The 20,103-nt window shown below is 39.7% G+C and overlaps 1 protein-coding gene across 1 annotated transcript in view; it reads right to left on the reverse strand.

Annotated features, from left to right (window-relative positions):
* Positions 1-20,103, reverse strand: part of LOC127578767 (docking protein 5-like) — a 334,593-nt gene that overhangs the window by 19,033 nt on the left and 295,457 nt on the right. Inside the window, 1 exon segment of the mRNA XM_052031204.1 lies at positions 14,119-14,239. Coding sequence (XP_051887164.1) covers positions 14,119-14,239 — 121 coding nt within the window.

A 20,103-nucleotide genomic window follows, 5' to 3' on the forward strand; every position in this document is an offset into this window, starting at 1 on the left:
CATCTGACCAGGGATTGTGCATGTCTGATACTGAAAATATGCTGCGATGTTCTCCATTCAGAGTCTACATGCAGGATTGTCTAAGGTCCAATTGGATGGACTTGTGCGCCCTAACTGGGGTGGCTCAGATATTGGGAGACCAGCGATATTTGGATGGTGGATTGGGGGTATGTGGTGGAGCAGGGGGTGGAGGGAGGAAATTGGGAGACTGCCAGTGTTTGCATGGTGGTGGTACTGGAGAGGGGATCAGAGGTGCTAAATTGGTTGGGGAATTAAGTTTTGGGTGAGAGTTGGTGGGTTTGGTTGGGTGAGGGAGGTAAATTTAATGTGGGAAGGGAACTTCATAAAGGCCAGACTACCCTGAGAGTTACCATATTCCTCACAATGCCCCCAGAAGAAAGATTGGACAGGGATTGACATCCTGATGAGGAAGGTGTATCAAGGGGGCAAGGACAACAAATGCCCAGAAAAGCCCAGTTGAAACAACCTGGCACCTGTTACTGGCTTTACTTGGGAAAATACTCAATTCTTGGTTACCAAATACTCTGAAGAAACAGCATTAAGAGATTGAAACTGGAGGCACAAGTTCTCACATTCAGAAGCCACTGAACAATCCCTCTTCAGGTGAGCGGAAGTGAGACAGGTCTTTTCCCCTCAGCTTGGATAGAAGGGAATGGCCACACAAACCCAAGCTAATTACTTTACAACCGACAAAATGAGATGAGAGTAAATATAATTTGCTTGATCTTTCTAATGAAAGAAGAATTCTTCTGGAATGCCTGGTAGTGTCTGGAGGATGTATTTTGCAATTTATAGTAATCTTTTGAATTATTTCAGCTTTAAAGATTTTTGGGCTTCTTTAAATGCAGAGATACCAGAAACATTTAAAAGACATTTAATAACTTAAAAAAATTCAAACAACTAATGAAATAAGTTAGAAGCTTCAAAGTTCTTTTAGTATTTCCCAGCCTTGAAAGCTCTGGCTAAATCAGGGTAACCGCTTATCCAGTTGTCAGAATTTGTTTCTTCTTTTTAAAATGGGCTTTGTTTTTCTTTTGTTCTGATTGTGTTTTTTTTCTTGTAAAAATGGTGTATAATTTATGCTTTTCTTGTGACTGCTGCTTATGTGCTTTGTACCTGTGATGCTGCTGCAAGTAAGATTTTCATTGCTCCTGTGCATACATGTACTTGTGCATATGACAATAAACTCGACTTTGACTTTATAATGAGCAGGACTTATTTTAGCCACATCATCCCAATGCAGAAAGCTGTTTCACAATGCAAGCGCTCTCCATCAAGGATTTCTCTCAAGGCTCTCTTGGAAGCTCCCACTTGGAGGATCGCCTGTGATCAGTATAAGTTTTGTTCAGAAGTTAATGGTAAATGTGGGGGCCTGTCACTGGACATGAGTTCCGCCCCAGCACTTTTGGTAAAATTTCTGGCAGCTTCAGAAGCAACGAGGAAGGGCTGGTTGCAGCATTCCAGTTTCTCTGCAGTAAAAGCTGCAGTGTCAGTGACATAACCGGTAGGGGTGGGGTGGGTATGTAATTACAGCACTGGTGTGGGACACTTCTGATTTCACTTCTGATTGGCACTTAAGTAGTGAGTTTTAATTTAAACACACAACACCACATTCTGATATATTTAGTCACTAAATTGGTAGGTTGGTTATGGCTAGAATTAACTTCTGTCTGAGCAAGAACCTGGACCTGCCGCAATTTGTCTACCGCCACAACAGGTCTACAGCAGACAAAATCTCACTGGCTCTCCACTCTGCTTTGGAGCACCTAGACAACAGCAAAACATATGTCAGGCTGCTGTTCATCGATTACAGCTCGGCGGTACTGCCCTTTGCAACTTCCTTATCAGGAGACCACAGTCGGTGCAGATCGGTATTAACATCTCCTCCTCGCTGACAATCAACACAGGCTCCCCTCAAGGATGCGTGCTTAGCCCACTGCTCTACTTTCTCTATAGTCATGACTGTGTGACTAAGCACAGCTCAAACACCATCTATAAATTCACCAATGACACCATTATTCTTGGTAGAATCTCAGATAGCGACAAGGAGGTGTACAGGAATGAGATAGATTTGCTGATTGAGTGGTGTTGCAACAACAACCTTTCACTCAACGTCAGCAAGACCAAGGAGTTGATTGTGGACTTCATGAAAGGGAAGTTGGGAGAACACACACCAGCCTTCATTGAGGGGTCAGCAGTGGAAAGGGTGAACAGCTTCAAGTTCCTGGGAATCAACATCTCAGAGGATCTATCCTGGGCCCAACACATTGAAGCAATCACAAAGAAGGCACACGGATGGCTCTACTTCATTAGGAGTTTGAGGAGATTTGGTATGTCACCAAAGACTCTTGCAAATTTCTATAGATGTATGGTAGAGAGCATTCTGACTGGTTGCATCACAGCCTAGTATGGAGGCTCCAATGCACAGGCTGCAGAGGGTTGTAGACTCAGCCAGCTCCATCACAGGCGCAAACCTCCCCACCATCATGGACATCTTCAAGAGGAGGGATCTCATGAAGGTGGCATCCATCACTAAGGACCCACACCATCTGAGACATGCCCCCTTCTCATTACTACCATCGGGAGGAGGTACAGGAGCATGAATACCCACACCTTATGATTTAGGAACAGCTTCTTCCCCTCTGCCATCAGATTTCTGAATGTTCCATGAACCCATGAACAGTTCTTCACTATTTCTTTATTTACACGATTTATTTATTTTGTAATTTCTAGTAATTGAAGTAGTCTTTGCTCTGTGCTGCTGCCACAAAACAACAAATTTCATGACATACTGGTCAGTGATAATAAACCTGATTCTGATTCACTTCCATGAAGACATACGTTCTAAAGTTTATTAAAACCCTAGATTATATTCAGATTTTTACCAAACAACCAAAGGCCACTAATGACCTTCATATCAAAAATGCAGCAAGAACCCAGACTGTTATTGAACTGGAAAGTTCAAAACTGAAACTGGAAAACTGGAAAGTCTGGTGTTTCTATTGTTTCCTTGAATTAACTTTGAAAGCCTTTCCAGTCCTGGAGATTTAATAACCGTCGGGATTTTGATCTGAGCTGCATTTCAAAGTACATTCATTAAGGTGGCATTGTTTACCTTCATTTAAAAATAACTCCACCAGTTTGCTTTCTATATTCTCATCTCCAAATTGTATTTATGTACTTACGCCTACGTTTATTTTTCACTCACCATTCATCTCCTTCTTTGAGGCAGGATTCATTTATTTTCGAGGAGCTCTCTTCGATACATTTGCACTTATAAATTGGAACAGGAATTCTGATATCCACAATTGCTTATGGAACTTTAACACTACCAAAGCACAAAGAAAATTTTCTTTTATTCCTCATTCTCAGAACCTGTATATAATTTAAATGTATTCTAAGATAAAGTCTGATTTTTATGAAACAAAAAGTGTTTGTGAGCTAATGTGAATTACGTTTCAGAGTTTCGGGTAGTAGTTATGAAGGTGAATGTGCATTAAGGTTCTGAAGGAAAATTTTACATGAAAAACATGAATTTACATTCATGAAGACACAACGGCCATTTGACCCAATCAGCCTTGCTGGCTCCTGATGGATAATTCCATCTCTGTCCCATTCCCCCCATCCCTACAGTCCTACAACTTAATATATAACTCACATAACCATTGATTCCTCTTTTATTTTATCACCACCTGCCCATACCTTGGTGTTATTTACAATACCCAATTTACCAACTAGTACACCTTTGGGATTTAGTAGATTTCCTGAACAAAACCTTTTTGGTTGTGGAGATAATGTGCAAACTTCTCACAGACAGCACCCGAGGCTAGGATCATTTCTGGGTCCCTGGAACTGTGAGGCAATAGTGCCAACTGCTGACCCACTGTAGTCAAGTAGCAGTATTTAGCATTTCCACATACATGTTGATGATGTAGTGTATTAGCATTGATTAATATGGTGTTCACATTAATAATTAAAACCCTAATTACTGAGAGAAGTGCAGTATGAAGGAATGATAACTGTTAACACCTGTGCGAGAGATGATCCGTACAATGGCACGATTTTTCTCTCTGAAGATAACCTGAGAGAGAAGGTAAAGATGACACATTTACTGACCAAATGTCAGGTAGAGGCCAGATAGACTCCAGCACTGATGAAAGGAATAAATCAAAGTACATTAAGTACGCTTGTGGAATGCAAAGTGTAACAAGTTGCGTGAAACTTGGGCTCATTGAAGAGACCAAAAGAAAGAGACGGAGAGAAAGAGAGAGAGAGCCGTTTGTTCAACTGTTTAAGAATGGCTAAAAACTCTCGAAGTCAGAAGACTGGAGTTTCAATGAACATTTGTGTGTGCACGCCATAAGATACCTGCAAGGACTGGACCTCCAAAATGGGTAATATCTGCAACTTCAAATTAACTGGGAGTTGTAACAATAAAGTAAGTTAGTTTGACATGACTCTGAGCCCTTGATTATTGAAAAGCAATTTTTCTTTTGGGAACTTGTTACACCCACCACTACTTTTAAGCCTTTAAAGCATTTGACCACAAAGCAACAAGCATCCTCTGTAAGAGTTTTCATATCAAGTTACTGAAAAAATTAGGAATTGCGAACTTCTGTTTACCTGATATGCTGTACATAATCTCCCTACAAGCTTTGGTGTTATTCACATCGAGGCAGGTTTACAAAAGCAAAGCACTGCAGATGTTGGAGAAATGAAATAATAAAATGAGCAAAAATTGCCAAAATATTCTGAGGCTGGTGGCATCTTTAGAGAGAGAAATAGGGTTGATGTTTTAGGTTGAGTATCTGTTGATGAAAGGTCATCAACCTGAAACACTAATTTGTTGTTTCTCTCTCCACAGATGTTCATTAATTTGTGGAGTGTGTCTGGATTTTTCATTTTATTACAGATTCACTTTTGTTGCTGCCTTTTAGCAACTTTACATATCGATTGACTGAGGAGTTAAAAGTCCATGAGATGTGCACAAGGCTGCTTTTGGAGCCAAGTTAATGTCAACAACTTGCCTTACCCAGTAGAGCAGGTATAAACTTCCCACTGGCACACAAGTAGGACCACTTATCCATCCAACCCTTGCTATCATGTTAGAAGCTCTGGGACAGGCCAGAAAGTAAACTTGTAGCAGGCCAGATGTGGCACATAAGTTTAAGGGCATCCTGAACTATAATATTACATTAGATGTTTCTGGAATTAATTTAGAAGTAGGGCTGGGAAGTGTGAAGACATCTTATTGAATCTTAATTATTTCTATTTAAATATCAATTTCAATTATCTGATTTTTTTTGCCAACATATAACATTGAAGTTCAGTCTACATTTTATCATCTATTTTATTTAGATTTTCAGCCAGGAAAATGTCTGACAGAATCATACATAATCTATCAAAGTTAGAGGTCAATTGTTGTCACAATTTAAAATATCAGAAAAATAGTTAGTTTCTTTCCACCTTTGTAGAACCAAAGATCTTTAAATATGTATGGGGTTGCAAAATTCAAGGAACCTAAAAGATGCCTGCTGGTTCATTCAAATGCCATCAGTGAGCTGGGAGTGCCCAGCTCTAGATCGCTGGTTAGTAGAACAAGGATGGATAACTGAAAGCTAAGCCAACCAACACTTAGTCTGGGACAGGGAGGCATCTCTGAAAACAGATTTGGAGGGTTTGAAGAAGCACAACTGGTTCTTTCGCAGTGTCAAAACATGTAACTTTGGGACCATTTTGCAGCGGCACTAAAGCTTTTCTTTGAAGGCTGCTGGTTGGGCTGTCTAAAGTAAGCCGCATTGCAAATGTTCTTCCCATCCGTTGTCAATTTTTGATACTATCATAGGTTACTAATTTGCACTTCTAATCAGCCTTACTCGTTTCTTTACTTGAATAACGGCAGGCATAGATCCCACTATAGCAATTTTCACCTCTTGTCCAACATTCAAAACATTGTGCCGTAAGGTTAATTCTTTCTATTCTTTTAACTTTAAGTTGATCTGTTCCCACTATTATGACTTTCCCAATTAAGGCACAGCCCATTTTGGTATTAACCAATTCCACTCTTTCACCAGAGGGTGGGCTGCAATAGTTACTGTCCATTCAATATTTCCTTTCCTCTTAAAAAGAGTTTCACAGCAATTGATATTTTCTCTGACCAAAAGCTTAGGGATTTGTCACCTGGGGAGTCATAAATATGGACTATACCTTAGTATACTATGGGACAGCACAAAGGGGTACAGGGAGGAAACAGAGAATGGCATCTTCCCAAAGAGAGAAACTTTGCTGAGTAAAATTACTATGACGTGCTTTTTAAAGAAACTTGTGGGAGTCAGTCAATGCCATTTACTTGTTAGTTAATGCTCTGTATGAACCCCAGAGATTTTAAATAAATTATTGAAAAACCTATTTTATAAAAATAAGGCACAGTTGAATGATACTTCATAAGATTAGTCATTGAACAAAAGTTTCCTGTTGAATTTCAGCATCATAAAAATATCTCTAGCACTTGAGGGAGGCAGGATATTTCATATACAGGTAAGCATCAGGTCAGCAAAGAGGATGCAGGGAATGCCTACCCATAACCTATGCCCATGGCATTCCAATGCACACTGACATAGATTAGTGTGGATACATTTTTGTTATGATAATACATGACACTTAAACTAGAGCAAATAGGTCAATAAAATTGATAATTGTCATAGTGTTACATAAATACACTATGAAATCATTTTTGCTTTCATACTCAAAGGCACCTCAAGGTCTGAAACTATTGAATGAGCAAAGATTCAAGAGACACCTAAAAGCAATAGGGTCAACACCACTACCTTACCAAGCAGCCTATTCGAAGTATTTCCTTTTAAAGATTATGTAGGAATTGGAGTAATAGAAATGACTCCAAAAACTAAGGATTTACAGCACATTCATTACATCCGTTATGTCAAAGAAAGAAAAGAAAGAACCGGAGTTTCTCTCTGATAATTTTCTTGTATCCAATGGAAATCACTTACAATGAGATGAATCAAGATGGATATGGCTCAGTTCTTGGATTTGTTGCCATTGGCCCTAAACTGTCCATGCTTGCCTGAGTTAAGTACAGGGGGCTTTCCTCACTCATCCCCTGCATCTGGGTGGCATCCAGCATGGTGCAGCATGGTCTCAGTGGTAAGTGCGCCTGAGCTGCCAGAGACCTAAGGCTCCACTTCCAGAACACCCTGACAGCCTTTGACACGTGAAGAGGTAGAGTTCCGTGTCCTGTCAAACCTGACAGACATTCTTACTTTCACAACTTTTAATACCTCTGCTATTTGAAGGCATTTGAAAACAATTAAAATTGCTGCACAAATGCATAATTTAATAAGAAATAAAATTATGAACAATAACAGTTAATTTAAACCAAATCAATACACAAACATTAAGATAAAGTGAAATAACTTAAAAACATTTATCTTCCCCTTTCTTCTGAACAAAAATCCCCACGAGGTGTCCATTCCTATGCCAGATCTGACATCATGAGAGACAGCAGAATGCAGGAGATACCTCGCATGACAACCCCCCAACTGCTGAACTCCATGTGGAGTCCAGTGATGGAATGGAACCGCACACCTGACAGCATCCGTCTGTGTAAGTCTGCTGCAGGCAACCTCGGGAGTAACTGAAGGCTGCAGCAGCCTGAAATAACATTATTTGGCCCATTGGGACGGAAGCATTTGTCTAATGCATGCACTTTTTAAAAAAAAATTATGGTTTTTATGGAAGCATTAGATAAAAATATGGGTCTAGAGGTTGCCTGAAAAGGCACAATAAAGCAATTCTGAGTGGGGGGTGGGCTGTGTCAGTTTTCTGTGAGGTGCTCTGCAGGGAAATGCTATTAGACCTGAAGTCTAAGATGTTTCGTACACGTGCTGAACAGAAAGGCTCTTCCTCTGCAAGAGATTGGTAGGAGGAGCAGAGAGATCCAAGTCGGCATGCAGACGGTGGGTAAAGGGAAAATTAGGCCAAAGAGGCGGGGTAGGTCAGTGGCGTGAGGTCAGGGAGCTGGAGGTGGGGTGGGGGGGGGGGGGGTGATGCTGAGAACTGGAAAGTTTATGAAGTTAAGTGTAACTTGACCAATCATAAATGCTGAGCAAATTTTGTGTATTTCCATGTCTTGTAAGAACAGAAGTATTTATAAACCTCCTGAGCACAGTGACAAGCTTGTTTAGACATGAGTGCAGAAGTTCTTGATGAAAGTATGTATTGAACAACTGCTTTAAAACAGAACAGCTTCAAGACAATGAAGTATTGAGTGCTCTCCTCTGTAGGTCTAAGGATTATGATTGACCAGTGCTGACTAATGTAAAGAAGAGTGATGAACTACATCCCCTTAAGTTTAGTAAATGCAATATTACCACATTGAAATATTAGAGTGTTTGGCGATTTAATGGGTACAGCTGTTGGTGCTGCAGTTGAATAAGGTCACATGCTCTCTCACCAAATCAAGTTCCACATCTAATCGCAATCGGTGGGGGCTGTCACAAGGGCATAAATCTATTGATGCCTCAGACATTCTTTCATATATGAAAGAAATCCATTCCTGGAAAGCACTTGATTAAGCAAAATTCATAAATAAAAAGGGCTTGGCAAAATGAATACACAAGAGAGACTGCAGGTGCTGGAAATCTGGAGCAACACACAAAATTCTGGAGGAACTCAGTGGGTGAGGCAGCATCTATTGATGGAAATGAATGGTCAACATTTTGGGTCAAGACCTTTCATTAGGACTGGGCAGAAAGACAGGAGGTATCCAGTATAAAAGGGTGGAGGGAAGAGGAAGGGGTAGAGCAAGAGCTGGCAGGTGATAGGTGGATCCAGGTGAGAGGGGTTGATAGGCAGGTGAGGGACGGGAAAGTGGGAATGATGTAAGAAACTGGGAGGTGATAGTAAGAAGTGACAAAGGGCTGAAGAAGATGGAATCTGATAGGAGAGGACAGAGGACCATGGAATAAAGGGAAGGAGGTGTGGAGGGGAACCGGAGGGAGGAATGTGTGGCACCATCACCCCATCTCTTTCCCCTCCCCTGCCCTCTCGATCTGCCCATCACCCACACATTCCTAGTTGTGGGTTACTGGTTATGTAATTGTGTTCTGCATGTTAATTCGTAACTGAGGATTGCTGCAGGCTTATTGGTAATCAGCAATTATTGTACGTGTAACTTTAGTACTAGATTTCTGCATGTATGTCACAGTTCTTCTTCGACACTTCCTTGTTACTTACAATATTTAATGTAAAAGAAAAACATCCTAGAATATTTACTTGAATGGTCCATTCTAAGAGTGTGAACTGTGAATCCTGGACCAGGCTGAAGAGGAATTCCAGTGTGCCTGACAAGAGATTGGTATTGAGGGGTTTCCTTGTTGGAAGTGAACAATAAGCCAATGATTCAAGGAAGAACCTAGATGGATGTCTTGGAATCCTTGGCAACATCATAGGCAAAGTCAGTCTCCCTTTAATTAATGCCAGCACAGCCCTGACCTTCCAGTCCAGCTAGGTCCTGGTCCAGTGTATGAGTCTGCTTGATGACTTTGTGCACACAGAAGAACTTTTTGAGTGACCTCAAACTGCATGTAATCTTAAAGTGTTGTATGCTCTTTGATGTCACTATGCCTGTATTGTGTATCTGGGCATATGTGAGTCACACGTATGGAGGACCTGTGTTTAACTTAAGGCCAGGTGCAAACAACACACAATGGTTATGAATACATTTCAGTTATGCAGTGCACAAAAACTTTTCACCAGGCAGTTGAATTTATAAGCCATAGTTTTCAGATTGTTAATTAATATGTAGCCAAAAGGAATACTGAAGATGCCATGGAAAATTTATATTTCCGTGTGTAAACGAAATAACAAAAACAGCGAACTGGGTTTAACACATCTACACAACATATGTCCAACCCTGTCAGCTGCCTCTGTATCAAGGCCAAACTGATGTGATTCGCAGGATATCTGTAAGGTTTACAAGACCCCAACACTTCCCAAGAGAAAAAACTGCCATAGTTCAACTCTTATTTCTCAAAAGAATACCTCAAAGTTAACAGATGTCAGAAACATCAAAATGTCACATAGTAGCCACTCTTCAATTGGCCAGAAGGCTACATGAGAAGCAAGATGGTATTATTCTCTAGCTTTCCCTTTCATTCATGTGAAAATGAAGTGCAAACTGATCAAAAGAACCATCACAATGAGATAGATTTATTTGTTCAAAATAAAAGTCAGCATATTAAGGAATAAAATTTGACAGAGTCATTCAGTCCAGATGTTACATTTCTTAAAATAAATTGTCCTTTTTTGATACCACAATCTGGAAGTTTCACAGGACACTGTACTTCTGCCCTTAGGCAATGATGCCTAATACCAGTGGACCATATGTCTCTAGACAGCGGTGTCCAATACCACATCAAATGTGATATGATTTCTCACTTGTATAAGTCATCCAAGATAGCTAAATAATCATTTTCAACATACTGTACATGTAGAACATTAAACTCTCAGCAGTGTCGGTGAGTTTTAAATTGAAGGAGATGTGAATTTTTTTTAAAATTCATTGCACCTACCCAATCATAAATGGGCCCTTCAGCTCTTCAAACAGCTCCAGTGCAAAAAACAAAATGTGAACTTTCTGCATTAACAAGGTTGATTGTATTTGGATAAACCCAACTGCAAATGATGTTATGAATATCAGATATTGTTAACCAAGAAAAGAACAAAATATCACCTGGTGATATCCCAACAACATATCCCAACAAGACCCCATGGTGTTGGAAGCATGCTTGCATGTATAGAATATTGACCGACTGGCACAAGGCAGAGAGTGGGGATAAAGGGATCCTTTTCAGGATGGCTGGCAGTGACTAGTGGGGTTCCACGGGGGTCAGTGTTGGGACCACAACTTTTCACTTTATAAGTTAATGATCTGGATGAAGAAACTGACGGCATTGTGGCCAAGTTTGCAGATGATACAAAGATAGGTAGAGGGACAGGTGGTGTTGTGGAAGCAAGGTGTCTGCAGAAGGACTTGGACAGATTGGAAGAATGGGCAAAGAAGTGGCAGATGGAATACAGCGTAGGGAAGTGTAGGGTTATGCACTTTGATTGGAAGAATAAAGGAATACATTTCCAGATGGGGAAAGAATTCAGAAATCGGAGGTGCAAAGGAACTTGGGAGTCCTAGTTTAGGATTTCCTTAAGGTTAACTTGCAGGTTGAGTCGGTATTAAGGAAGACAAATGCAATGTTAACATTCATTTCGAGGGGACGAGAATATAAAAGGAAGGATGTTTGGCTGAGTCTTTATTACATGTTAGTCAGACTGCATTTGGAATATTGTGAGCAATTTTGGGCCTTGTATCAGAGGAAGAATGTGTTAGCCCTGGAGAGGAGGTTCACAAGAATGGTCCTGGGAATGAAAAGCTTAATGCATGAGGAGTGTTTGATGGCTCTGGGCCAGTACTCACTGGAGGGGGGGATGAGGGGAGAATCTCATTGAAACCTACTGAATATTGAAAGGCCTGGATAGAGTAGACATGGAGAGATGTTTCTATTAGGAGGAGAGTCTAGGACCAGAGGGCAAACACTCAGAATAAAGGGATATCCCTGTAAAACTGAGATGAGGGGAGTGAATCTGTGGAATTCATTGCCACAGAGGGCTGCGGAGGCCAAGTCATTAAGGTGGAATTTGTTAGGTTCTTGACTGACAAAGGGGTTAAGGCTTACAGGGAGAAGGCAGGAGAATGGGGTTGGAAAACAATTAACAACCATGATCAAATAATAAAACAGGCTCAAAGGGCCAAATGGCCTGATTTTATATCCACTATCATCCATACCAACCTTTGGTCACCAGTGATTATCTGGTGGAGTGGATTTTTTTTATTCTTATGTTAATTGCATCAGATTTATTTCTCACCACAATTAGGAAAGCCACAGGGACTATCCTTTGTCACATACATTATAATTTATATTTTTAAAATAACCTGAGAGCATTGGACTCCACTTCCAAAATTTATTGCACTGACTTCAATGAACTTAAATTTCAGAAGGAGGATTCAGTGTGCATGTGTTACTTTACACATTTTAAAGATTATCACCAAGGACGAAATTCCATCCCGTACCATCTCAACACCAAGAGGTGAAAATGATTGTAGATTCCCTTTTGGGTCTATCTCATAACCTTCCAGCTGGCCAGCAACACTAAATATAAATCTTGTCTCTATCAGGATAATTGCCAACTCTTTGATGTGAGCTTCATCATCCCTTGCCAACTACAAATACTTGAGTTGTTGAGAGGTCAGTGAATTGCAAAAGGATGATGAGGACGACTGTTTACAATTTATGCTGTGACAAATGGATTTAGTGCAGAACTCAGTCCATATTATGTATTGACAGCCATTTTATGCATGGTGCATGTAAACAGACACATAGTGTCATCCACTGACTGGCAAGCTGCCAGATCTTCTTGGTTGCCCTTGCCACAGTCTTCTGTTGGGACACAGGCTCCCAGATGATTAGCAAGGCCCATTGTAGTACAGCTCACCTCTAAACTCATGCAGTTGCCTTTACCCTCAGAATGTTTTTTTCAGCCAGTGTAGCCCCATGTCCAGGCATTCTCTGACATTCACAGTCAACGACACTCAGGTGTCAGAAATTAAAATAGTATTTATTTTTGTTTGAAGAGCAACACATAAAAAGCCAGAAAATACTTAAAAGCAACTAAATTCAATTAGTTAACTGAATTAGAACATATAAATAAGGTCTACTTACCATTCTGTGGACAGCCGCTTCTGGCCATTAATTTCAATGGAAAGAACCCCAGTAAGCAGACTTCCCAGTTGGGTAGCTGGGAAATCTGAGGAAGTCTGTACTTTCCCATTGAACTCCACAAGGAGATAACTGGGAGGCTTCAAAAAGAGGCTGAACTTCAGCCTATGCTTGGTGATTCCAACCCACTGCCCAATTTAATATGTAAAAGCCAACAGATCCAAGTGGATCTATTGACCTTTGAACAGAAACTCATGGCTAAAATGAGGATGCATGAGGATGAATATGTTAGTGTCCAAAACTCAAGCAATCTGTGTGGAATGCAGTGAAGATATGCCTGAATTTTGAGTCCTGAGGACTTTCTAAACTGGTCCACAGTCTTCAAGACCTGAATTGTGGCAAGCTGCAGGTCACTGCGTGGGGCTTGATCAGTATTGGATGACTGAAATAGATATGAAGAAAGTCATCCAGGAGTGGGCATGGCTGCTGAAGTCTTAATGTGGAAACAAAAGAAGCAGCCCTCACATCTTTGGATCTCGAATAGCATGTGAAAATGGTTCACCGACTGCAACATTTATCAAGCCCATCAACCTTTCACAATAAAACCAGTGTATCTTGAATTCAAAAGTTTATTTAAGTTGAGTTCTCTGTGGGAGGAAAAGGATGAAAAATGAAGTAGCAGCTTTGCCAGGAAGTGTTTCCCAAATAAATATCATAACAGAAATGAAAACTAAGTCCCCAATTACTTGTCCAGTGTTCCAATCTACACTAAATTGTTAAGAACTATCAGCTAATGGCCATCTTGTTATTGTGGCAATGCAGGACACACCATTCAATCCCTCTGGGAAAATCATCCACTTAAATTTTAGAGGAAAGGTAGTTAGGAATTTTCTTTTTTAACCAACATCCATCTAAGTGTGTTAAATGCAGTGGAAGTATACAAACTAGAATGCTGCTATTTTCATGTAAATGAGGTTGGAGATGAAGTTTTCCAATTGTTCACTGAATCTGCCAGGCTATTCATCAAATATTCTGCTGATGGAACAAAGGATTCATTAAGCCTTAAGCAATTCTTCTCAAACATTCTTAGTTTCATAAATCACTCCAGGGAACTTCATACCCTCTAAACATCCAATGCAAAAAATTGCAACTTTCCCCATTAGAGCAGAAATCTGTAAAATTTTCTTCAATAATTAGTTGCAAATTTTCTCTCATTACTGTAAATCAGATGCTTTATATGCAACACACATGACATGCTGAGAGAGTTATTCACTTTCCAACCTGCTTCCAATTTCTTGGCACCTACCTTCAAAGATGTGAAGCTGGTTTACGCTGTGCTGTCTTGCAATATGTTGCCAGTAGGCACTACGAGGAAGAGGCATTATTGTGCCCAGCGAAGCTGTCCTTTCATTCCCTTTGATCTGATGCTGTAAGAGAAATACATTGAAAGACCTAAGTTTTAGCAAAGGTATTGTACAAAAATAGTTTGAACTTAATTGGCTTGTCAGCACCAGTGTGCTTGGTTTTGAAATAAATTAACCTGCTGTCAAATGAATAACAACCAAACAGGTTCTTAAAGATAAAAGGCAAAAAAAAAGAGCACGGTAAGCAAGAAACCAGAAATTAAAAAAAAGAAAACACTTAAAAAGCTCAACAGGTCAGGCAATATCTGTAGAGAGAGCAACAGAGTTAACCCTTTAGATAAACTTTCACCAGAATTAGGAAGAAGTAAAAATCAAATTTGTATGCAAGTTGCAGAGAAGAGGCATGGGTCCAGAGAAAAGAAGGGATGTCTGTGATAGGGCAGAAACCAAGAGAGAATGAATAGCAAAGTAGTGATGGTGTTGGTTGAGTTTGTAGGGTCAGTGACCTGAAACGTTAGTTTGTGCCTCTCTCCACAGACACTGGTCAGTTTTTCAAGCAATTTCTGATTTTAGTTAGATTCATAAAGTCATTATTTAATCAGAATGATAAAGTTATCTAACAATTGTACTTTGAAGTCGTTCTAAAATAGTCAATTTTATTCATCCTGTGACTGTCATTTGAAAGATATACACAGAGTATCATGTAAGAAGCACAGTACATGGAGGGTGGGGCTTGGAGGGAACACAGGAAATTGGGACTATCTGGGTGGACAACGTGGTCGGCATGGACTAGTTGGGCCAAAGGGCCTGTATCTGTGCTGTATTTCTCCATGACTCTACACACTCAATCTAATATCCTTGTGCGTCTCTTAAACTTTCCTTAAAGGAAGAGAAATCCACATTTCTATCCATATCCTTCTGAATGACTGATATTACAGTAATTTGGAAATGTGGAAGGATCCATAAAACTTGGTGAACAGTGTAATAGGAGCATATTTCTCTTTTGAAAGGAAATTTCAAGTGAATTTTGAATATTTGCATTATTCTACAGGCTGCCAACTCTGTGTGGCTGAAAAATACTCATACTAAAAGACTGTGGAAACTGCTTTGCTATTAAATATATTTCATAGCTTTGTAATGACAAGAGCACCACCCAAACCTAGTGATGAATTCAGCTTGTATTATTGGACAGAATATGCATTGGAATCTTAAGCAGCTCTTTAATTAATATTTAAATCAGTCATTCAGATAGTTGGTGCTCTGGGCTCTCAATTATCATGTAATGAGTTCAGGTCATAGATTTAACCATGTTAGTTAAATACTCTTCCTTTAGTTGTGTTCATTTTATTAGATTTCATTTGGTCCAGTAAATCGAATTCTGTATGACTGAGAAGTATTTTGTCTGATGCAGAAAGAAGAATGGGTAGGATGTGGATGTAGAGGTCCTTTCAAAAAATTACTAGAACAAGTCAATCGATTTTTTTGTTGAGTTTGAGAACTAAAAGAAATATTCTACAGAAACAAGTAACTGAAAATAATTAGCAAGTACTAGTTCACATACACGTCTCTGGCAATGTTATCGAAATGTTACTGATTGCAGTAATGATAGATGCCTTTAAAAATTTGAGAAATTCAGAATTAAATATGGGAATCAAAATAATCTGAGTGAGAGTATCAGCAATACCTCAAAAATATAACAATGTACAAAATGGGAATACACTAAATAGCTTGCAGAAAATATAATAGTCCTTCATTAGCATATGAAAGCAAAAGAAAGACAAAAAAGAGAAAGGAACTATTCAAGATGAAGGGGAAATCTGCTTGTGGGTAATGGTGCTCTGATAGAGCTATTCTGTTCTCCTAGGCTATTCTGGTTGCCAAGGAAGATTTGTCTGAAGGACATTACTGGCAGAAATCAATGTCAATCCTTAGACAAGTTGGACAGAGGTAGCAATGGTGATGCAGATTGTAATTTTTGTCATCCATAGTCCTCTGCATTGTGAATGGAATGAATATGTGCAGGAAAATAGTTTTTTGTCCATTACTGGGGATGGCTAACAAAAGAGAAAGATGCTGCCAACTGGAGGCATTCAGTTAAAGACTAGTGCTTACTGTAATTTTATCAAATAATAGTGGAAGTCAGAATTTTGAAGACAGAAATCTTGTACAACAGTTGAGAGTAAATCTGGAAAGGGAATTGGCTTTGAAGTAACCAGTGAAATTCAGACTGGGTAAATACAAGATATGTTGAGGGTGATGTCTGTATGTCTTATCAGAAAGCATTCAAAAAAGTTGTTCAGCAGGAAGTATGACGTAAAACTATAGTGGAAGAAAGCAGCATGGATGGAAACCTTTTTTTTACCAAGTTTGCAAACAATGAGCTGGGGTTATTGAGTGTTGTTCAGATTCGAGGAGACTTGGAGGGCACCCCATTGTTTGATGCCGGGTCCATTTTTATTCATGTGACCATTTCTATAATATATTTACATAATTTGGATGAGACGTAGATGCCTAGATACTGGAACAATTTGAAAATGTCTTCAATGAGCTATTTGCACATCAAAACCATTTTCTGCAGTTCCAATTTAGTTAACAATCATTTTCAGGTTGATTAGAAGCCATTGGAAAACTGGCTAGTGTACATCTGGGCTCATTTCACTTTTATATGTCTTTGTCATGTATCAGACATTCACCTAATGTCATCATGTAGTGCACAGCAGCTATTCTTATATTGACCAATGGAAACGTACCTAAAGGTGCAACCTACTACCTGCATTTTTCACTCACAGTAAAAGAGCTATCCCTGTAGCACATAAGTAAAGATAAGGGAGTTAAAGGGCCCCTACTGGAACACAGATGTTTTCCCCACAGCCTCTGCCAGAGCAATTATTTGTGCTGCAACTCTATCCACAATCATTACCGGTAATATGGACCTCAGTGCAAAATCATCAGCCCCTTGATGAGCCTTTACCTCATTAGGGCCACTCACAGAGGTGGATTGGGTGCCTCGATGCGCTGGAGAGTGCAATGTCTTCCGTCCACTACACCCCACCACACTTAATCCCTCCCCACTTTTCCTTCATCTGCTGCACAATCTTCAATATTGCTGTATCATAGCTGCAATGGAGGGACTTCTTTAAGATCTGACCCTCTTCCCTGCAGTCAACCCGCAATGACACACCAACTTGAGCAACACTGGCAATTGCCAACAGGGCATGCTCAGGTAAAGGTTATTGTGCATGATTCAGTAACATTTTTTTAACCGACTTTTTCATCAACTTTGCAACTTCTTCTGTGGGGCACTGATTTTGAATGTAAGAACAGGAAAAAAATAGGAGCAGGAATAGGCCACCTGGCCTGGCCCCTCAAGCCTGCCCTACCGTTTATTATGATCAGGCTAATTTGCTCCAGGCCTCAACTCTTCTTCTATGCCAGTTCCCTAGACCATAATTCTCCAAACTTTTAAAAATTTATCTCTTTAAGTACTGTCAGTAACCTAACCTCCACCTCCCTCCTGGGTAGAGAACTGCAGAATGCACCTATACCACATACAGCACTTGTCCGGTGCACCAAAGGTGAACTCCAATTCCTAGGCAAGTAAGCGTGATACAGAATTTGTGGTTAACACAATAATAGTGTTGAGCAAAGCTGTAATTCACCACTTTAGAGCTTAGAAGAACATGCAAAGATTGGTAGATGGTGACAACTATAGTTTAACTTGGAGAAAAGTGAGGTAATGTATTTAGTAAAGAAAAACACATATGAATGAGAAAAGGAATCTTGTGCATGCAGTTCGAGAATAAGCTGAGTATACTCAGTTTATAGATAAACCTACAAAAGGTGTAATTAGCATGAAGCAACAGTTAAGCCCCAGACTACTCTTCAGTTCTGGATGCCAAATTACAGGGAGAATTTCAAAATCATAGAGAGTAAGCAGTGAATTTTTTTCACGATAATTGCAAATAATGGGGGCTTTCTGTCACCTTGTAGTCAACCTATCTGAAGCACCCTCTCTATCTCTGCAACAAATTTTTCCTTATTTCCAGTTTTTTTTAAAGACAAGTAGTTCTGCTATGACACATTTCCATAACCTGAATTTGATATAACATGATTGATGTATTTGGGAACACTATTTGTATTATTCTGGCCGCAATATCTATAACACAATTTTGGTCAGGAACTAGACCTGCAGTAATCAGACATTTTTGTCTCTTAAGCACACAGGCTGCCAATTTCACCATGGGACGCCACTTAAGAGAGTTACTTTGGAAACTGACAATCACTTCCATTGATACTTGTGCAACAATACTCTATTAAACAACATAACATATGGCCTTTAGTATTTTTGGTTTGCAGTAACAAAATAAACTAATTGTTATTAAAAACACCTTTATTTTTTAAAATCCTGTGGGAAAAATACCTGTTATTGTGAGTCTGAAACTCTCTTGTTCCTAGCCCCCTTTTTCCCATTGACAGAATTGTTTTTATAACACAACTTTCTATAACGCGAGGTTTCTTAGGATGTGGACATGGCTGGCAATGTTGGCATTTATTGTTGATCTCTAATTGTCCCTGATCTGAGGAAGCAGTTAAAAACCGACTGCATTCGTGGATCTGGAGTCAGATGTTGGCAGGATGGGTAAGATTTCCGTCCCACTAAGACATTAGTGAATCAGATGGGTTTTTATGACAATTTACCAGTTTCATGATTATCATTACTGAGACTTGCTTTTGATTTAATTCCATGTCTATTTAATTATTCAAATTGAAGTTACCCTGCTCTCCCCTCCTCCCCCGCACCTGCCTATCACTATTGCCTACCTGCATCTACCTATCACCACCTTGTGCCCACCCCACCTTCCTTCTTCTGTCCACCTATCACTGCTCTGCTTTTCCCTCCCATGTATTGAGCTTCCCCTTTTCCTATCTTCAGTCCTGAGGAAGGGTCCTGACCCGAAACGTTGACTGCCTGCTTTTCTCCACGGATGCTGCCTGGCCTGCTGAGTTCCTCCAGCACCATCGAGTTTTTCACCCTGCTCCTATGGTAGGTTTCAAACTGAATCCTCTTACTCAGTGACCCAGCACTTGGGCTGCTGGTCCAGTAAATTCATCACCAGGGCTCCACTCAGGAGCTCATACCACGTTTTCCTTTAGAGATGTGGAAATTCTGTTATCAGTCCTAAACTGGCACAGAATTTTTCACGTCAAGAAGTGGTTCAGGCAGAAACCATTTAAATTTGGAAGAGAATTTGTCCAATGCAAATTTATGGACATAGTGTGAAATTGTTCAAGTAAAGAACTGGCTTCAGTTCTTTGAAATGCTACTGTTGAGATCTTTGCTCTAAAAGTCACAGCATCAACAGCCTAGAATTAGCAGTTTCTTAGAAAATGGTGCTTGATACATACGTAAGGGTCTGAGATTGAAGAAGAGAATATTGCATGCAAAGCTGAGTGGGACTTAAAATGTAACACTACAACACAATATCCTGTTGATTCTTTGTGAAAGGCATCAATCTTTGCTGATTTTATTGCATTGTGTAAAACGTGTTTTGTCTTTACTGTGTATAAACAAAATGGACTGAAGTGGTGAATATCGATATTTATTGACACAGCTTTAAGGGCACTTTCTGGTCTTCAGTTTCTATAATGTCATTTATTTATTGGTTAATTCTTTACCTTTTCTAATGCAATGATAACTGGACACCAGGGGATGTGGGAGAGCTCGCGAGGTTAAACTTGTGATGAGAACAAAATTGTCTGTTTTCATAATTAACGTACCATTTGTGAAATTGCAGCTGAATTCAAGATTACTGAGAATTACTAATTTGTCAACAATATGAAATTCTGGAAGCCACTCACAATGCAACTTCAACAATTTTTAAAAAATGTTTCTCAAGCAGTTAATCAAATGTGAAAAAAAGAACAAT

The sequence above is a fragment of the Pristis pectinata genome, chromosome 16, assembly GCF_009764475.1.
Source record: "Pristis pectinata isolate sPriPec2 chromosome 16, sPriPec2.1.pri, whole genome shotgun sequence".
Taxonomy (NCBI): domain Eukaryota; kingdom Metazoa; phylum Chordata; class Chondrichthyes; order Rhinopristiformes; family Pristidae; genus Pristis; species Pristis pectinata.